This window comes from Ochotona curzoniae, unplaced genomic scaffold, assembly GCF_017591425.1.
Source record: "Ochotona curzoniae isolate NIBS_2020 unplaced genomic scaffold, NIBS_Ocur_1.0 contig_3819, whole genome shotgun sequence".
NCBI classification, from domain to species: domain Eukaryota; kingdom Metazoa; phylum Chordata; class Mammalia; order Lagomorpha; family Ochotonidae; genus Ochotona; species Ochotona curzoniae.
The window spans coordinates 58,560,730-58,580,919 of record NW_024466004.1 but is presented as its reverse complement, the minus strand read 5'-3'; the positions used below and the strand labels follow the sequence as shown (position 1 = coordinate 58,580,919).

At 38.3% G+C, this 20,190-nt stretch overlaps 1 protein-coding gene across 3 annotated transcripts in view; it reads left to right on the top strand.

The window, feature by feature from the left end:
* Positions 1–20,190, top strand: part of REV3L (REV3 like, DNA directed polymerase zeta catalytic subunit) — a 164,082-nt gene that overhangs the window by 128,095 nt on the left and 15,797 nt on the right. For all 3 annotated transcript variants that reach the window (XM_040983897.1, XM_040983899.1, XM_040983898.1), the window contains 5 exons: positions 1,129–1,247; positions 3,696–3,837; positions 5,752–5,996; positions 6,800–6,908; positions 9,057–9,263. In XM_040983897.1, coding sequence (XP_040839831.1) covers positions 1,129–1,247; positions 3,696–3,837; positions 5,752–5,996; positions 6,800–6,908; positions 9,057–9,263 — 822 coding nt within the window. The remainder of the gene's footprint in view (positions 1–1,128; positions 1,248–3,695; positions 3,838–5,751; positions 5,997–6,799; positions 6,909–9,056; positions 9,264–20,190) is intronic.

The window sequence follows — 20,190 nt, the reverse complement described above, 5'->3', positions numbered from 1 at the left end:
TCTCCTTTTAGAATCTAATGTGTCAGCCCTCTGTTCTCCCTTCCTTATATCTTACCTCTAACCATTTTTATCTCCTTGTCCTCTTAGTATCTGCATTCTCAACTAGCCACATCACTAACTTGATCTTTAAAAGAACTGTCCTATTTAACTGCTTTCAATTTGGCTTTCATGCTGTTATTATTGGTTTTGCAATCTTTCCTCCTCTTGTTGCTTTTCTACCTTTTCATAATCTATCCAAGGGTAAGTTGTTGATTATATTCACACAGTTTGGTGTAAGCTACAAAACTGGATTTCTAGAGATTGACAATTATGGTAGATAAAGCACTGCACTGAGATAATTTAGCATTTGATCTCTATTGTACTCCTGGACTGTACACATGAAAAAAATTATTTCAAAATCATAATGTAATAAGCACATTTGAAATGCTATATGAACTATTGTTCAGAATGCCATGCCTTCCGAGAGGGAACTGGTTCTTTAATTTCCACTTTGAATTGAAAATCCCCACCATTGTTAGGGCTCCTTTTATATTGTGGACATTGCTAAGATCATCTTGCCACAGGTATCCCTTTTCAGTGTTTTGTTTTGTTTTGTTTTGTTAATGTAGCATTTATCTATATATTAAAGATGTCATTTTCTACCTTTTGCTTTTGATATAAAATTAAGTGACTGTAATTGCTGTGAATTGGATCCTGGTCACACAGTTCTTGGGCTAGGAGTTCAAGGAAAAGAAATGTTTTGCTGCAACTAAATAACTCATTAAATATTATTAGTGAACATTAAATGATGAACCAGAAAGTAAGTATAGAAAAAAACAAAAAATTAATTGGCTTTTATCAATCCTTTTAATGACAAAAGAGCAAGAACTGGGATATCATAAAATAAATATTGCATGATCAACTTGAATCTCATCCAGGTCTGTTTTTTCCAGTTAAGTATTAGTATATCCTGAACATTTCTATGTCGTAGGCTATACATAGTTGTGAATTAATTATGCATCAGTTGTAACACAAACCACTTTGATAAGTAGTTTTGCTACCTGCCTACAGGGATATCAGGATCTTTTAGAACCAAATTTACTACATAAGTTATAAGCATTATAATAATGGCATCTTACTCTTTTTTAGGTGGCCCTAACTAACTACACCTTTGAAAACGTCAGCTTTCACATTCTTCATCAGCGTTTCCCCCTGTTTACCTTTCGAATGTTGTCAGATTGGTTTGATAACAAGACTGATCTGTACAGGTAATGTTTTATAACTCTGAAGATGGGAAGATCCTTTTTTAAGAACCAATATATTGAGATAATTTATATGCAGTAAAGTTCACATATTTTAAAGTAGGTTGTTCATTGACTTTAAAAAAATATTCACCTTGTAATCACTACCCAATCAAGATAAGCAACATTACCTAATACCTAGAAAATTCTCTTGTACACTTTCCTACTCAGCCTGCCCATCACTTGTTTAATAAGTACTAGTTGGGTTTCTATCACTGTAGATTACTTTCTGCCAGTTTTAGAACTTCATCTAAATGGACATATTAATATTCTAGCCTCTTTGTGTATGACATCTTTGGAGAAATGCAGCATAATGTTTCTTAAAATTCAACTAATCTTGCACAAGCCAGTCATTTGTTCATTGTTATTAGCTGTTTTATCTATTTGCCTGTCTGTGGACAGTTTGTGATGTTTCTGGTAGGAGGCCACTATAAATAAAAATGCAGATTTCTAGCAGGTGTCTGTGTAAGCATTTTTATTTTTCCAAGGGAGGAATTGCTGGGTCGGGTGGTTAGTATGTATTAACACTCTAAAAAAGCGTTGATCTTTGACTTTTTCTAATATGAATCTACTGGTGATAAATTCTGTTAGCTCTTACTTCCTGGAAATGTCTTTATTCCACTCTAATTTTGAGTGATATTTTCACTCATCCTAGAATTGAGTGTTACCTCTAAAAATTGTTCCCTTTTCTCCTTTGTTCCTGGTAAGAAGTGAATAGTCATGGTATACATAAGTCATTTTCTTTTTATCATCGGGTTTAATATTAGTTAACTGCTGTGGTTTGTCAATCTGTCCAAGCTTATAGTGATGGTGGCAGAAGAAGTTGCTCGGTTCTCCTGATTCAGCCTCAGTCTTTTGAAGTTTCTGTTCTTCTGGACTCAAGAGACTGGACTTCCTACTGTTTTTCTCACAGTTACAATTGACCTCTGCCAAGCAGGTTTCCTGACCCATCCAAGGAATAGATGGCTTTTTCTCTTACTCCCTCCAAAGCATTCCCTTGTGGGAATCTAGGATAGGAAGATTTCTTGCCCCTTTTCCAGTAGAGCTGTTGTTGTTACTTATTGCAAGACCCATGGTTAGAAAGGGACTGTACTGGCCCCAAAGTGTCTCCTAAGCTCCTCCAGCTTTACAGGACTCCAACTCAAAAATTAGTTTCAAGTTTTGTTTAGTATGGGTCTTACTCTGCAACAGAGATTTCCCTTGAGACCTGGCTCAATGCTGAAGTTGCTAACAAGGGAGTTACGCTGTCTGTCCACTCTGGTGTTACTAAGCCTCCAAGCCCAGCTCTGTCTGACCAGTTCTGCACACACTCAGCCCTCCAAAAGCTGCTCTTACAAGCCTTGTATGATTTTATCCTGTTTGTTTTCAACAGTCAGGGACAGTTATGCACAGGGAATCCCACCTGTAGTTCTAACCTTCAACTCCTGACTTGTGGTGCCTCCTCTGACAGATTCCACCTGTGAGCTGATTAGATACTAACAAGGTATACAAAATGCCTAGGAAATTATCTCCACCCTGAACTGGGGTTCAGCTCCTGAGTTTGGCTTCCTCACAAAGCAGCCCTAGGGCAGACTTTTGGCTCAGTGATTAAAACACTGGGTAAGATGCACACATCCCATCTTGGATTTCCTTAAATTGATAGATAGCAGGCTCCAGCTCCTAATCCCAGCTTCCTGGTAATGTAGACCCAGAGAGGCAGCAAAGGTGGCTTGAATTGTTGGGTTCCTTCCTTTTGTGGCTTGCTTCCTTTAACATAATGATGTCTAGAACAACCTAAGTTACAGCATATAGCCGTATTTTCTTTTATTACCAAATCATACTTCATAGCATTTATTCAAACATCAGTGGATGGACATTTGGGTTATTTCTACTTCTTGAATATGTATGCAAACAAAACTGGTTAAAGGTTCATTTTTTAGCTTTAAACAAAATTTCAGTTTGCAAAGAAAATTTGGATTTGACGTATCCTTGTCCCATGCATTCTTATTAAAAATTAATTTTTCAATTTTTCTAACCTGTCACCAAGTGCATAGTTGTTTTTTTCCTGTGAGAAGGCAGTACCTGATAGTTACAGTGATAATTCTGAAGCCTTTATGTTCTTTACAAACCTGTGGATACAATAAATATTATATTATCAATGAAATCTAAGCAACAGTTTTTTTTATAACAAAAGTATTTATTATATTACATAAAATAGTGACAGTAGCTATCCCTTTCAAATTCTGTTGTAAATTTTGATGCTTTTCCTGGATTTGATGTCATTGAAATACTGACACTTTCTAATGCTTAGCTCTTTCGTACGACTCTTCCTTGGGGATCTCACTTTTAATATGTAGGTTTTCAGTAGAAAATAGTACTAGTTTTAAGTTTTCAAATTTTTTCCTAATGCTAATAGCAAGGGTTCTCTTTTGGTAGATGGAAAATGGTTGATCATTATGTTAGCCGTGTCCGTGGAAATCTCCGAATGTTAGAACAGCTGGATGTGATTGGGAAAACCAGTGAAATGGCTAGACTTTTTGGCATTCAGTTTTTACATGTACTGACAAGGGGTTCACAGGTAAGAAATCAAGTTTGTTACACACTTGGAATTTCTACATGAGTAATATATCTTTAAGATGTTTGAAGTGATTGAGACTTTTTCAACTTGGATACTAATCATCAACTGGATAATCAAACCTAGTAATTTTATTTTTCTGGTAAAATTTACTATAAAGACTTTGTTCTATTTTCTCTATATACCAACCTTCTGGCTACTGACAACTTTCCTATTAAAAGAGTGGATCTCCATGCCCTTGAGAATAATACTTTACTTAATATTGTTACTGTGATTCAAGACACCTTTAAAACTGAGGGAGTGAGACCTGGCGCATTAGCCTAGTGACTAAAGTCCTCGCCTTGTATGCGCTGGGATACCATATGGGCGCCAGCTCATGTCCCATCTGGTCCGCTTCCCATCTAGCTCCATGCTTATGGCTTGGGAAGGCAGTAGAGGTAGGACTAAAGCCTTGGGACCCTGCACCCAGAAGAAGCTCTTGGCTTCTGGCTTCTGGCTTCAGATTGGCTCAGCACCAACCATTGTGGTCACTTGGAGAGTGAATCAGTAGACAGAAATCTTTCTTTCATTGTCTCCTCTCTGTATATCAGCCTTTCCAATAAAAACATAAATCTTTAAGAAAAAATCTGAGGAAGCACATAGAACATCTCCCTCTTTTATATTTCTAACTTTGGTTTCTTGCAACTCTAAATAGTTAATTTGGATTTGAAAATTAAGAGATTTAGAAATTGATGTGGGTGGCCCATATATTTTCTTTTTCCAGTGTTTAAAATGACATAGGAGCATTTAATTCACATCTTTCTAATTTCTGAAGAATAATGAGAGATTTTGACAAACACTGTGCAAAAATGATTTTCACACATCCATTCAACAAAGATGTATTTGCATAGTGATAGTTTGTTAAACTCTGTGCTGGACATCAGGAATACTACATTTAGTCACTCAGGTTCCCTAACCTTGAAAGTGCTTTCATGTAATTGTTTTAATTGCTTTATCTTTATGATGTTCCCCAATTTACTGGTATAGTAAACTTGCAAAAAATTTTTTTATTTTTGTTTTCCCGTTACATGTTTGTTTATTTGGTTTTATTGCTTATAATCTATTTATGCTTTGACATGTTTAAAACATTTTTGATCGGACTTATATTAAAAGACAAAGGTAATCTAAAAACCACTGGAGACTATTTCCATGAGCCTCTGCTGATCCTCATAAGTACTCTCTTCCTAGTACCCCAAACTGTACTTAAGAGCAGTTACTATGAGCTGACTGGCAGCAGCATCCCACGTAGACATTGGTTTAAGTCCCAGCTGTTGCACCTTGGATCCAGCTCCCTAATGGCCTCCTGAGAAAGCATAGGAAGATGGCTCAAGTGCTTGGATTCCTGCCACCCACATGGAAAACCTAGAAGTTTATAAACCGTCAGAAAAGTTATCCTTCCTTTATAGAATCCTTGTTTCCTTCTTGAAAAGTACTAATTAAAGTGCTTTATGTTTAAAAAAAAGACAAAACAACAAATTGGAATAACATTTATCTATTTTAACTTTCCTAACAACTCTTTAACTCTAGTTTTCCCAAATAAATTTCTTAAGGATTATAGACCAACTTTTCAAATGATTGTCAAAGTCTATAGTAGTCTGTCCTACACCCACTTATTACAGTATAGCTATATTTAAAAATAAAAAGAAATCTAATTAAATGTCTTTCCAAAGTTGATATTTCATAAATTATTTGGCATGGGCATAGAAAATTGGCCTGTGTTCCCTTCCAGGCCCTGAAGGCTAAGTAACAGATTGCATAAAGGTATTGTAAAGAAGCCGTTCATTCAGTCTTATCCTAAAGAGCAAAAATCATATGCAAATGGACAATATGTTTATATTTTAGCAGCATTTTTTCTCATCTCTCCCTCCCTTCCTACAGTACCGTGTGGAATCAATGATGCTGCGTATTGCTAAACCAATGAACTATATTCCTGTGACACCTAGCGTTCAACAAAGATCTCAAATGAGAGCCCCACAGTGTCTTCCCCTAATTATGGAACCTGAATCCCGTTTCTATAGCAACTCTGTCCTCGTTTTGGATTTCCAGTCATTATATCCTTCTATTGTGATTGCATATAACTACTGTTTTTCCACCTGCCTTGGTCACGTGGAGAACTTAGGAAAGTAAGATTTCTTCTTGTTTATAATTATGTTGTTGTGCTTTCTATTTGTTACTGAGACAAACTTTTTTTGCTTGACACAGCCTTCAAAGCAAACTAAATGGATTATACCAGAACTAATGTAGTGGTTGTAATTGTCTTAATAATTGACATGGGTCATTATATGATGAGTTTGGTGTCATGGGTGCATGACTGCGGAGTAGATAGACCTTGACTCTATTTCACTCTCTGTGGCTACCCATGGTCTCTTAAAGTGAAATTACTGTTATAAATTCATGTAAATATATAAGCTGAATGAAAATAGCATTTTAAATTCTAAAAAGGGTAGATGTTGATGTTGAACTGTAACAAATAGTTTTCCTTTACTGTGACTTTTATGTATTTGAGACCAAATGTTAGAGTTTTTGTAGTGTACTTACTCCTTCATACAAAGCCTTTGTGGAAATTATATTGGTAATCCTTTTTATAGAGAATTTTGAGGAATTGTTTATAATCTTTTTTATTAACTTTTTTTAAGGAAATCAGTACAAAGTGATTGTGTATTGAGTTGAAATTTGATATTTCATTGTAGAATTTACCAGATTTTAGCTAGGGGCCTTTAAAAAGTGTTTTAGGTAAATTATGAACTATCTAAAGAACTGCTTGCTGGTAATAGGAAAGCGTTTCACCTCAGGCCAGATGCTCCAGGTAAATATTATCAACCACACATGGATTCATGTTTAAATGTTTGAGGATTCCTTAAATTGCCTAAAATCTCTGTTCTGTGATTTGAGAAAGTATCTGTTTCAATGTTTGCTTTCTTAACAGGTATGATGAGTTCAAGTTTGGCTGTACTTCTCTGAGAGTACCTCCAGATTTACTTTATCAGATTAGGCACGATATCACAGTGTCACCCAATGGCGTAGCTTTTGTCAAGGTAATACTCTCTTGTAAATGAAAGACATCAACTGTGCCTTAACTTTTGGAAATCTAGCAGTGGTTTAAATATCGGCCTAAAGTATAAAACAGAAAAAATGAGTTTTCCTGATGATTTAATCCCAAAAGTCAAAGATACAGGAATCTTCTAATGGATCACTGTGGAGGGGGGCACGGGGCAGGTAGAGGGCCCCTTTTGTGTAAATTTATCATAAAACCTTTTAGTTACTAGATTTCTGTTGATGAAATATTTACAGACATGCATGTACATGTATGTGTACCTTCTGCCTTCTGATACAGCAATTTGAGATTTAAAAAATTACCTAAAAATTTCTGATTAGTTTAATATGTACACTCTACTTATCGTTCTATGTTATTTAAAATTAAGACTACTAGAGAATTAATGATACTCATACACTCTGTATGTTTGTTGATGGCATCTTTAAGAAGATAAATAACAAGATCCCTTTTGTCCTTTCTTAACCTCCCTCAAGAGATCAAGGAAATCCTTATAAATGGCTAAGGATGAAGGGGGAGATCTAGGAGATCTCTCATATGCCACTTCCATTCCTGTCTTTTCTATTTCCTTAGGAGTGGATCTGAGCTAGTCGTGAGATAAGTAGGGTGATGGATGGTAGGGTGAACCCCAGCAGCCCTCAAATTCACTCTTGTGATATTTAACAAAAGTAGCATGATTCTCTGCAGTAAGAGGGAATGCTAACTTAAAATTATCTATTTAGATGTGAAGAAGCTTTTCATCAGAGTTTATGGTATATTAATTTTTGGAAAATTTTCAGAGACCTGTGTAAGCAGATACCTATTTGGAGACATGGAAATAGACTTTTTCTTTAAATTATGAAATGCTTTTCCACATTTAAAAACATACCAATTTTGGTATAGCAGTTAAAATGCTACTTGAGACACACAGAGCCCATATCTCAGTACCGGATTCCACTTGGAATCCCAGCTTCCCACTAAGGTACACCCTAGGATATGTGCATTAGCAGGTGGTCATTCAAGCGGCTGGTTTGCTGCCATCCATGTGAGAGTCCCAGAGTGAGTTCCCAGCACCTGGCTCAGCCTGGCCTAGTCATGACCATTGTGGGCATTTGCGAAGTGGATCCAGTGAACAAGAGAAATATTCCAATATTCCTTCTCTCGCCACACCCCCCACCCCCATAAAACTAGTAAATAAAGTGATTTTTTTTATCAATTTTCATACTATATAAATTTTGCATTTTTATTTCCTGTTATCTTTATATTACTGCTTTAGAACATTGTGGCTGCTTCAAAAGGTACACCAAATGAATCAAATTAGAGTAAATATCTCCTTGTTGCCTATCTCTCAGGTTATATTAAATCCCTTTAACAGCATTTTTAAACTTATATTTTGATCAAATATGTAAAGCTTAAAAGTTTTTAATTATTCTCTCTGACATGCATTACCTTGCACGTGTCTGTGAATCATCATCAAAGTTGATACTATTTTGTGGTTTTCATTCCTGCTGGAGTTCTCATAAATTCTCCCTAGTCTTAACTAATACAAATGATTTATATATTTTTTTTTGGCATCAGCAAATTTTGTCACCTCATTATTCATCCCCTCTTCCAGATTGCTAATAAATATAGGCCGGAGGGGATGGCTTAGTGGTCTAAGCATCAGATTTGAAATACCTAGAGTCCTTGGAACTACAGGTTTGAATGTCAGCAGAGTCAACCCAGCTCATCATTCTTCCAAGGTAGATAAATTGAGTTCCATGCAGATTGCTGTGTGGGGTCATTAGATGAGATCTTTTAAAACTGAGGTTGGTTATGAGTGATTCAAGTCCCATATGTCTTCGAAAAAATGGGGGTTTGATCAAAGTTTTGAACAGTTCCCTCCAAGCTTGTTGTACGATCCCAAATGACATCCTCCTTCCTGGAGGTTTCTGAACTCACATAGTAGTACTACATTAGATTTTTAGGAGAATGCTCTTCAAGAGAAATAAAAAGTGATAATTTCGTTTTAACCTAGTCCTGTGGCCATTTTGATGTTAGCATATTTCAATTCATAATAGTTGGCCATTATTATGCATTGTGCTTCTTTCTTAATTATATAAATCTATAATGTTTGAGGGGTACCAAACGTTCTTTTTTTCCTTTCTGATAGCCTTCAGTAAGAAAGGGTGTGCTACCAAGAATGCTTGAAGAAATTTTGAAGACTAGACTTATGGTGAAACAGTCAATGAAGGCTTACAAACAAGACAGAGCCCTGTCCCGGATGCTGAATGCGCGTCAGCTAGGACTGAAGCTCATAGCAAATGTCACATATGGCTATACATCAGCTAACTTTTCTGGGAGAATGCCATGCATTGAGGTAAGCAACACAAAACTGGAGTTTTTTAAGTTAACACTAAAGCAACAGTTAATGAATGCCTGTTCATGAACACTTTTCATTTTATTTTGAAAATTTGGACTAAAGGGCTTAATTTACTCAAACTGGTGCTATAAATAAATGTTTACATGTATACTTTTTTACATTTACATACATTGTGTGTATGTGTGTGTGTACACTTTTATATCCATAGGTTTTCTCTATGAAAACTCTGTGTATCTCATTGATAATTTTAGAAAATAGCATATAAGCCCAGAAACTGCATATTCACAATTATAGTAATATTAGGTGCCAGCTCCTGCAGCTCCAGAATTCCATATCGGCACCAATTTGAATCCCAGCTGCTCCACTTCTGATTGTACGATCCCAACTAACTATTAGTCTTAACTAATAGTTAGGAGTTAGGAGTGGATCTGAGCTAGTCGTGAGATAAGTAGGGTGATGGATGGTAGGGTGAACCCCAGCAGCCCTCAAATTCACTCCACTTCTGATTGTACGATCCCAACTATTAGTCTTAACTATTAGTTAAGACTAATGAGCCTGGGAAAGTAGCAGAATATGGCCCATATGCTTGAGTCTCTGCACCAATGTGGCGGAGACCCAGAGGAAGCTCTAAGGCCCCTGGCTTCAGCCTGGACCCTAGTTTTTGGGGCCATTTTGAGAGTGAACCAGCAGATGAAACATTTCTTGCTCTGTCTCTCTAATTCTGCCTTTCAAAAATTAAGAAAATGGGGCCCAGTGCACTAGCATAGCGACTAAAATCCTCACCTTGCATGCCATATGGGCACCAATTCGTGTCTTGGCTGCTCTGCTTCCCACCCAGCTCCCTGGGTTGTGGCCTGGTAAAACATTCAAGGATGGCTTAAAGCCTTGGGACCCAGCACCCACATAGGAGACCTAGAAGAAGCTCCTGGCTTCTGGCTTAGGATCAGCTCAGCTTTGGCTATTGCGGCCACTTGAGGAGTGAACCAGCAGACAGATCCTTTTTTTTTTTTTTTTTTGTTTCCTTTCATTTTATGATATAGTTTCATAGGCTCTGAGGTTCCCCCATCTCCTCCCCAACCCCTCCCCCCATGGTAGATTACTCCACCTTAATGCAGCATTACAGTTCAAATCCAGTCATGTTTCTTTCATTGCAAGCATGTACCATGCATAGCATCCAGCATCTTATTGTCCAGATCAATTCAACAGTTTCTTGGAGATACCATCTCTAGTCTAAAAGCAGAGCTGGCAGAATATCGTTCTGACCAATTAAAAGCCATAACATAACATCAACAACAGTTTACTGCATTATGGAGTTAATTGACATGGCATTGAGTAACTGATATGTTAGGATGTGGTTAAGAACTTGTATTTTCTGTGACTACTTCATTAACATTTCAATTTTAGTTTATATACAACCAACTTCTATCCACCTTAAAATGGCTATAGGATACTATTCAGCTGTCTCGTGTCTATTTTCATTTTAGTATTTAGCAGTTTCTTGTATTGAAGCATAATTTTTCCTGAACTTGGCAGATTTTGGCAGGATAGTCCAAACTGGCTTATAACTTTAACAAGGCACATGTCACCAGTTGAGGCACAGAACAGTTTTAGGAGGGGTGTGCAGAGAAGTCTTCGATACCCCAGTGAGGAGTAACTTATTTTCGTGTCCTGCCTAGTAAGGTATATGTGAGTCCCCGCTGACCTTTTCCTGTCTGGTTCTAAGCTTTCCTTGTTGTTCTCTGTCTATTCTAATTTTATTATTGTTATTTTTTTGTTTTGTTGGGGGGGGGTGTTCCAGGGCGACCCTGATGGTCATTGTAGGAGAGGGTGGGGATCCAAAGTTGGAACTCAGGAAGGACCAGAGAAAGCTCCTCTCCCTAGTCCCGAAGGGAGTTTATTGTTCTTCTGTTCCCAGCAGACAGGTCTTTATCTCTTCTCTCTGTAAATCTGCTTTTCCAATCAAAATATATAAATATATAAAAAAAACAATAAGGAAATGGCATATACCTGTTTCTGCATCCTAATGTTAGCATGAGATTCAGTGCCATTTCTACAACAGCATTTACAACAACTTTGATACCAAATAATTCCTTTTAATATATTGATATAAATCTGATGTTTTATATTGACACATCCAACTATCAAAAACAAAACTCATTACATATTTACACTTGTGCCAATAGATATAAAGCAAAAGCTTTCTTTGACAATGATCAGTGACAATCAAAAGTTACTTCATAGAATAAAAGCAATTTTTTTTTTTTTTGAGTTTATTTATTTTTTTATTACATTGCATCATGAGACACAGTTTTACAGGCACTGGGATTCCCCCCTCCCCTCCCCAAAACCCGCTCCCCCCCCCCCATGGTGGATTCTTCCATCTTGTTTAGAGCCTTACAATTTTACAATTCTTTGATGTAGATCAGAAGCAGTCTACTCATATCGATTATTGATTCCTTGATTACTTCACAATATCTTATTGCATGAGATACAGGTTGTTTGGGGTTGAAATAATATTACTGTTTCAGATTGACATCAATTTATAACAACCACATCAACAACAACACTAACAACATCGACAACAAAGTATATCACCCTGAAAAAAAGTAACACCACTGAATAGCCAACACATGCATGACAAAAAGGAAACACAGAAGTCTCTCGGGAAAAATGGTGCCATCATATACTTCATAAGCACATGATGAATTCTACTAGAGAATAAAGATTATTTGGAAACAACCAAACTGAAGTAAAAACATCAAAAAACCAGCATAGATTGGACTGTTGGAGTTACCCTTTCCATGTTGGCTTCCTTATATGAGAGAGAATATATGGTATTTGTTCTTTTGTGATTGACTCATTTCACTCAGCATAATGGTTTCTAGTTGGGACCACCTGGTTGTAAATAGAATAATTTTGTTTTTCTTAATAGCTGCATAATATTCCATGGAGTAGATATACCACAGTTTCTTTAACCACTCTTCCTTGGACGCACATCTGGTTTGCTTCCACGTCTTTGCTATTGTAGATTGTGCTGCTATAAATATAGAATTACAGATCCCCTTCTCACAGGCAGATTTCACTCCTTTTGGGTATATTCCTAGGAGCGGGATAGCTGGGTCATATGGCAGGTTTATTTGCAATTTTCCCAGCACTCTCCATACTAATTTCCATAGTGGTTGTACTAGCCTACACTCCCACCAGCAGTGAAGGAGGGTACCTTTCTCCCCACATCCACGCCAGCAGGTGTTGTTATTCGAGTTCTGGGTGTAGGCCAGCCTCACTGGAGTTAGGTGGTACCTCAACGTGGTTTTCATTTGTATCTCTCTGATGGCTAGGGAGCCTGAGCATCTTTTCATATGCCTGTTAGCCATTTGAACCTGTTCTTCTGAGAAATGTCTGTTCATTTCTTTTGCCCATTTTGTTACAGGGTTGTTGTTTTTGCTGTCCCTGGGTTTCTGAAGCTCTTTGTAGATCTTGGATATTAGTCCCCTATCACTTGTGTAGTATGCAAAAATTTTCTCCCATTCTGTTGGTTGCTTCTTCACTTTATTAATTGTTTCCTTTGCTGTACAGAAGCTTTTTAGTTTGATGTAGTCCCATTTGTTCATTTTGGATTTAATTGCCTTTGCTTTGGGTGTCTTTTCTAAGAAGTCTTTCCCTGTTCCAATATCTTGGAGTGTGTTTCCTATATTTTCCTTTAATAGTTTGATGGTTTCTGCGTGTAAATTTAGGTCCTTGAGCCAGTTAGAGCTGATTTTTGTATAATGCGACAGGTGTGGGTCTTGCTTCTTTATTCTGCAAGCTGCTATCCAGTTGTCCCAACAGCATTTGTTGAATAAACCAGGTATTTTACCTGGATTGTTTTCCGTTTTCTTGTCAAAGATTAGGTGAGTATACATGTGTGGATTTCCTTCTGGCGTTTCTATTCTGTTCCACTGATCTTCTTCTCTGTTCCTGTACCAGTACCAGACTGTTTTGATAACCACTGCTCTGTAGTATGTCTTGAGGTCTGGAATTGTGAGTCCTCCAGTTTGATTTCTATTTTTCAGGATAGCTTTAGCTATTCGTGGTCTTTTGTGATTCCAAATGAACTTTTGTATCATCTTTTCTATTTCCGAGAAGAATGTTGTTGGGATTTTGATTGGGATTGCATTGAATCTGTATATTGCTTTTGGTAATATGGTCATTTTGATAATGTTGATCCTGCCAATCCAAGAACATGGTAATGTTCTCCATTTTTCAAGGTCTGCTTCTATTTCCTTCTTAAATGATTTATAGTTTTCATCATAGAGGTCTTTCACATCTTTAGTTAGCTTAATTCCTAGGTATTTAAGATTCCTCTCCTCTATTTTAAAGGGGACAGTACTTACAATTTCCTGCTCAGCCGTGGAATTATTTGCGTACACTAGCGCCATCGATTTGTGTTCATTAATTTTGTATCCTGCCACTCTGCCAAAGTCTCTTATGAGTTCCAATAGTCTCTTGACTGAGTCTTTTGGCTCCCCTATGTAGAGAATCATGTCATCTGCGAATAGTGATAATTTCAATTCTTCATTTCCAATTTCTATACCTTTAATTGCTTTGTCTTGCCTAATAGCTCTGGCTAGGACTTCCAAAACTATATTGAAGAGTAGCGGTGACAGTGGACATCCCTGTCTAGTTCCAGAATTTAGCGGAAAAGCTTCCAATCTTTCCCCATTTAGTATGATGCTGGCATTGGGTTTTTCGTAAATTGCTTCGATTATGTTGTAGAATGTTCCTTCTATGCCTATCTTGCTTAGGGTTTTTAACATGAAGTGGTGTTGGATTTTATCAAATGCCTTCTCTGCATCTATAGAGAGGATCATATGGTTTTTATTTTTCAATTTATTGATGTGGTGTATCACATTTATTGTTTTGCGAATGTTGAACCATCCCTGCATGCCTGGGATGAATCCCACCTGGTCCGGGTGAATGATCTGCCTGATGTGTTGTTGGATCCTATTGGCTAGTATTTTATTAAGGATCTTTGCATCTATGTTCATCAAGGATATTGGTCTGTAGTTCTCTTTTTCTGTTGTTTCTCTCTCTGGCTTTGGTATTAAGGTGATATTAGCTTCATAGAAAGAGCTTGGGAGGATTGCCTCTTTTTCTATTGCTTGAAAAAGCTTGTGTAAGATTGGGGTAAGTTCCTCTTGAAATGTTTGGTAGAATTCAGCTGTGAAGCCATCTGGTCCAGGACTTTTCTTGGTTGGGAGGGCTTTAATTACTGATTCAATCTCAGTGCATGTTATTGGGCTGTTTAGATTGTTAATTGCTTCTTGATTCAATTTTGCTGGATTGTATGTGTTCAAGAATCTATCCATCTCCTCTAGGTTTTCTGATTTGTTTGCATATAGTTGCTTGTAATAGGTCCTGATGATTCTTTGTATTTCTGAGGTATCTGTTGTTATATCTCCTTTCTCATCTCTGATACTATTGATGCATATTTTCTCCCTCCTTTTTTTGATTAGTTGAGCTAGTGGAGAGTCTATTTTGTTGATTTTCTCAAAGAACCAGCTTTTTGATTGATTGATCTTATGTATAGTTCTCTTGGTCTCTATTTGGTTTATTTCCTCCCGTATTTTGACAATTTCGTTTTTCCTACTAATCTTGGGACTCCTTTGTTGTTGAGTTTCTAGTTCTTTCAGTTGTAAGGTTAGCTGATTTACTTGGTGCTTTTCTAGTTTCTTGACATAAGCACTGATTGAAATGAACTTTCCCCTCAGCACTGCCTTGATTGTGTCCCATAAGTTTTGATAAGTTGTGTCGATGCCTTCATTTGTTTCAAGCAATTTTTTAATTTCTCCTCTGATTTCCTCTCTAACCCATTGCTCATTTAGTAACATATTATTCAGTCTCCACATGTTTGTAATTCTTCCTTGGTGTTTTGACTGCTTGGTCTCAAGCTTCACTCCTTGGTGGTCTGAGAAGATGCATGGTATGATTTCAACTTTTTTAAATTTGCTGAGGCTTATTTTATGGCCTATAACATGATCAATTCTGGAGAAAGTTCCATGCACTGATGAAAAAAATGTGTATTCTCTGTCTGTAGGATGAAAGGTTCGATAGATGTCAACTAAATCCATTTGCTCTAGAGTTTGGGTGAGTTCTATTGTTTCTTTGCTGAGTTTCTGGCTTTTTGATCTGTCCATTTGTGTTAATGGGGTATTCAGGTCTCCCACTATGATCGTATTGGAGTTTATTTCTCCCTTTAAGTCCGTTAATATTTGTTTCATGTAGCTAGATGCTTTGGCATTTGGAGCGTAAACATTTAGTATGCTGATCTCTTCTTGCTGAAGGCATCCTTTGATCATTATGTGGTATCCTTCTTCATCTCTTTTGACGCTCTTTACGTCAAAGTCTATGTCATCTGATATAAGAATGGCTACACCTGCTCGTCTTTCCTTACCATTTGCTTGGAATATCTTTTTCCATCCTTTCACTTTCAATTTTTTCTGATCTTTGTAGGTGAGATGTGTCTCCTGTAAGCAGCAGATAGTAGGGTTTTGTTTTTTGATCCAGTCCTCCAATCTATGGCGTTTGACTGATGAGTTTAAGCCGTTTACATTCAGAGTTATTATGGATAAGGGGCAGTTTGGTCCTGTCATTATGGCGATGTGTTGTTCTATAATTGAGTCGTTTGTTAGCCTTTTAGTGGGATGTTCTCCACATTTGCCTTTGTTGCTGGTGGTTGTTATTTCTTTTTTCTTTCATGGGAAGATCCTTGAATATCATTTGTAAGGCAGGTTTAGATGAGGCAAAATCTTGAAATTTTTCTTTACTGTGGAAGAATTTTATTTCATTTTCAAAGACAAAGGAGAGCTTTGCAGGGTAAGTTATTCTGGGCTGAAAATTTTTCTTTTTTAGGATCTGGAATACGTCACTCCATTCTCTTCTGGCCTGTAGTGTTTCCTCTGAAAGGTCAGCTGTGAGTTTGATTGGAGCTCCCCTATAGGACACTTGATTTTTTTCCCGTGCCCATTTAAGGATTTTTTCTTTTTGTTCAACTGAAGAGAACTTGATTATCATGTGTCGCGGTGAAGTTCGGTTTTGGTCAACTCTGTTTGGAGTTCTGTATCCCTCCTGTATATAATTTTCCAATTCTTTGCTCAGATTAGGGAAGTTTTCCTTTATTATTTCACTGAATACTCCTCTAATGCCAACTTCTCTTTCTGCACCCTCTGGAACTCCCATAACTCTTATGTTGGACCTTTTAATCATATCTTTTAATTCTTGGATACTTTTTTTAGCTTGACCTAGCTCTGCTTCCAGCTTTTTGCTTGTTGCTTCATGGTGACAGGAAATATCTTCTAATTCTGATATTCTTTCTTCTGCTTCATTCATTCTGTTGTTGAGACTCTCCACTGTATTTTTAATTTGCTCTACTGTGTTTTTAATTTCTGATATATCAGCCTTAATTTGATGTATTACTGCTATTTCTTCTTTGAACTCTTGTTTGTACTTCTCATTGTAGACCATCAGCTTTGCAACGAGTTTTCTGAGTTCTTTGTCCCCCATTTTCTCAATGTCTTCCTCAGTTAACTCTGAGAGTGGGCGGAGCTTTTGCTCTTTTGTTGGAGAGTCTTCAGTAACATTCACAGTACTTTTGTCTTGTCTTTTACCTTTTGTAGTTGCCGCTCTGTTTGACGAAATCATCTCTATGGTATATTACCTACAGGTCTATAAGTTGATTTTTATGTTCAATCAGTGCCCCGGATGTGGGAAACACAGCTGTCCTGACAATTGCTTTGTCTGTGGTACTGATTTTGTAGGCAGCACTGAGCTTGTCGCCCGCTGCTGGCCGATAAGTCAGAGTACCTCCTGGGGGTATTTTGGGTGGAGTTGGTGGCGTGCCTTGTATGGGCTGTTTTCTCTGCAGCTGTGCAGTGCTCTAAGATGGTGGTATTTTTGTCCCCAGGTCAGTACTTGGGTGACTCAGCTGTTCTCCCTTCAGTGTAACACTGTCTGGTCCCGTGACACTGTTATCTGAGAGCTGCCGAATTAGCACATGCGCAGATTACCACTCCTCCTCTTGCAGCTTATCAGTGGTTGGAGCACTTGCCACAGTGTCCAAGATGGCGCCCGTAGGGGCACCAGCAAAGGTCGGGAGGTGGGGGGGCTGTCCGCCGTCAGCTCCAGGGACCACACCAACCCTGCAGGGAGCGAAGCTGGCGTTTCCCTCCCCACGTAGATCAGTCCCGGGTAAACAGTCAGAAAGGAGCTGCTGTGCGGCTCTGTCAACTCCCCGTTCTGTCTCTCCGCACAAGATGGCGCCCTGAGTCCCCTGCTCCCTCCGCCTATTGCTGGTTCCAGTCACTCAGCTTGATTGTCAGCGCCCAGACTATATTAACTTTCCTATTCCCCACGCGGACCCAGGCTCTCACCTGGCGGTCACAAGAGCTGTGTGGAGGCCGCTGCTGGATGTTTGGCTGGCGCTGGAAATGGATCACTAGAGCCTGGATCACTGGGATCTGAGTTGCTACTCGCCAACTGCTGGTGGGTTCTTCGGTCCACTACAACACTGCTGTCTCGTTTCCGCAGCTTCCCTGTGTCCAGGGGAGTTCCAGGTGCCCCCTGCTTACTGCCTGAGCCCTATTTTTTCCCTGAAATCTACTTATTGTACCTCTCCTTGCCTAAAGACTCTCCATTCCACCAAACACGTCTGCACTCTACGCCGCCATCTTAGAAAACCCTAAAAGCAATTTTTAACATGTTTGACATAAATACACAGTTTGAGAATATAATTTATTAGTGATTGAGAAAATAACAAAGGAAATTTACTATGTTGTTAATCATTTCATGTCATATGAAAGCCAGGAGTGGTTGTGCAATAGTATGTTTGCAGTATTTCAATAGAAGAAAAGCAAAGCATGGATAAAGTAGCTTACGAGAGGTAAAGTGACCCCCAAAAGCGCATGAAGGGAAAACAGTGGCATATTCACATTGAGCGCAGCAGGACACTATTTGTAATGACAGATGAGAAAACAGACTTCTGGGTGGGGCTTCTGCCTTTACCTCCGCCTTTACCCCAGATACAGAAAAAAAATGTGGAAATAATAGTCTTACCCACTTTCCTGTAGCCCTTAAACCTTTGTGCCCTAATTAACTATGTAAAGATTTTGTCAAAAAAATAAATAAAAATAAATAGCTCAGCCTAAAAAAGAAAAAGAAAACAGACTTCTTAATTTTTTGGTAAAATTATTTTGTTTATACTGGGCAAGTTTTGTGGTTTGGTAGTTGTACTACAAACGCTGTAGGCAATAAGTTTGTATCTAGTCCTTGTATATTTTTTTTTTTTTTTTTAGATTTATTTTTATTATTTTTTCATTGGAAAGGCGGATATACAGAGAGAGGAGAGACAGAGAGAAAGATCTTCCGTCCGATGATTCACTCCCCAAGTGAGCGCAACGGGCCGATACTATGCCGATCCGAAGCCAGGAGCCTCTTCTGGGTCTCCCACGCGGGTGCAGGTTCCCAAAGCTTTTTGGGCCGTCCTCGACTGCTGTCCCAGGCCACAGGCAGGGAGCTGGAAGGGAAGCGGGGCTGCCGGGATTAGAACCGGCGCCCATATGGGATCCCGGGCGTGCTAGGCGAGGACCTTTAACCACTTGCGCCACCGCTCCGGGCCCGTCCTTGTATATTTTTTATTTAATATATAAAGATGCTCTTTTTTTGATTCTTGAGTTTGATAACTCAGTTTGAAAAACAGTGATCTTTATGACCTAATAGAAGAAAGTGGATATTTTATTGCTAATACAGAATTCATTACTCGTAATTTCTTGCTTACCTGTCTTTTGGAGAAAAATCTCAGTGCATTTTGTGCTGCCATAACTTGTTATAGTAGTGCTGAGAAACCCAAGGCTGTAAGACAACATCTAGCAAAAGCCTTCCTGCATCGTTCCACTACAAAAGCAGAAGGGCGAGAGAGTATACTTGCAAGAGGGAAACAGCCAAATTCAACCTCTTAGGAATTCATGCCCACAGTAACTGACCTATTCCCTCAGTAATGACAGTCTATTGATGAGGAGATGGTCCTTAGGACCTGATCATTACCCAGAAATTCCACCCTCACGTCCATTAAGTTTCCAACATCCAAAACATGAACTTTGGAGGAACCATTCAAACCAAAGCAAGAAATGCTTATTTTAAAATGCATAAACATGAGGTTGGTGTTGTTGTGCAATGCAATACCTGCCACTTAGAATGCCAGTATCCTATACAGGAATACCCATTTGAACATCAGCTGTTCAGCTTCCTGCTAATGTACCTAGGAAGGCAGTCATTATTATGCCCAATGTTTGGGCCCTTGCACCCGTTTTGGGGAGTTTGAATAAAATTCTTGGCTCCTTGGCCTCAACCTGGCTTTTGAGATCATTTGGAGAGTAAACCAATAGATTAAAGATCTGTGTCTCTTTCTCTGCCTTTCAAATAAACAACAAAAGAAGAAAAACCATAAATATTGTAACCATACCAGAATTTGTGGGTGAAGGAACTTGGGCTAGTAGTGGAAGTTCTAGAGTAGAGCTCTGCCAGAGAGGAAGTACGCTACTGCTTTGCATGTTGAAGTCTGATTGCCAGGATTCAGTCTGTCTCTTTCACCCTGCTCTTCACAGATATTTTGAGGTCAATAATAACTGAATATGCACTTAGCCCCTTGTCATTTGCCAGCTTCTCAACAGTACAGAGTTGTGCTAATGAGTGGATAAAAACAACAGAGAACGCCTGTAACAAATAAAGAAAAGTCAGTGCCAGTAGAATGAACAGGAATCTCCTGGCACAATTAAGGAGGGAAAGGTGGAGTAAGCGTGTTATGACCGTGGTCATGTGCTTGCCTTTAGGAAACAGAAATATTTAGCAGTGCAGTAAAGTTCACAAAAATGCTGTATCACAAAACAACAGA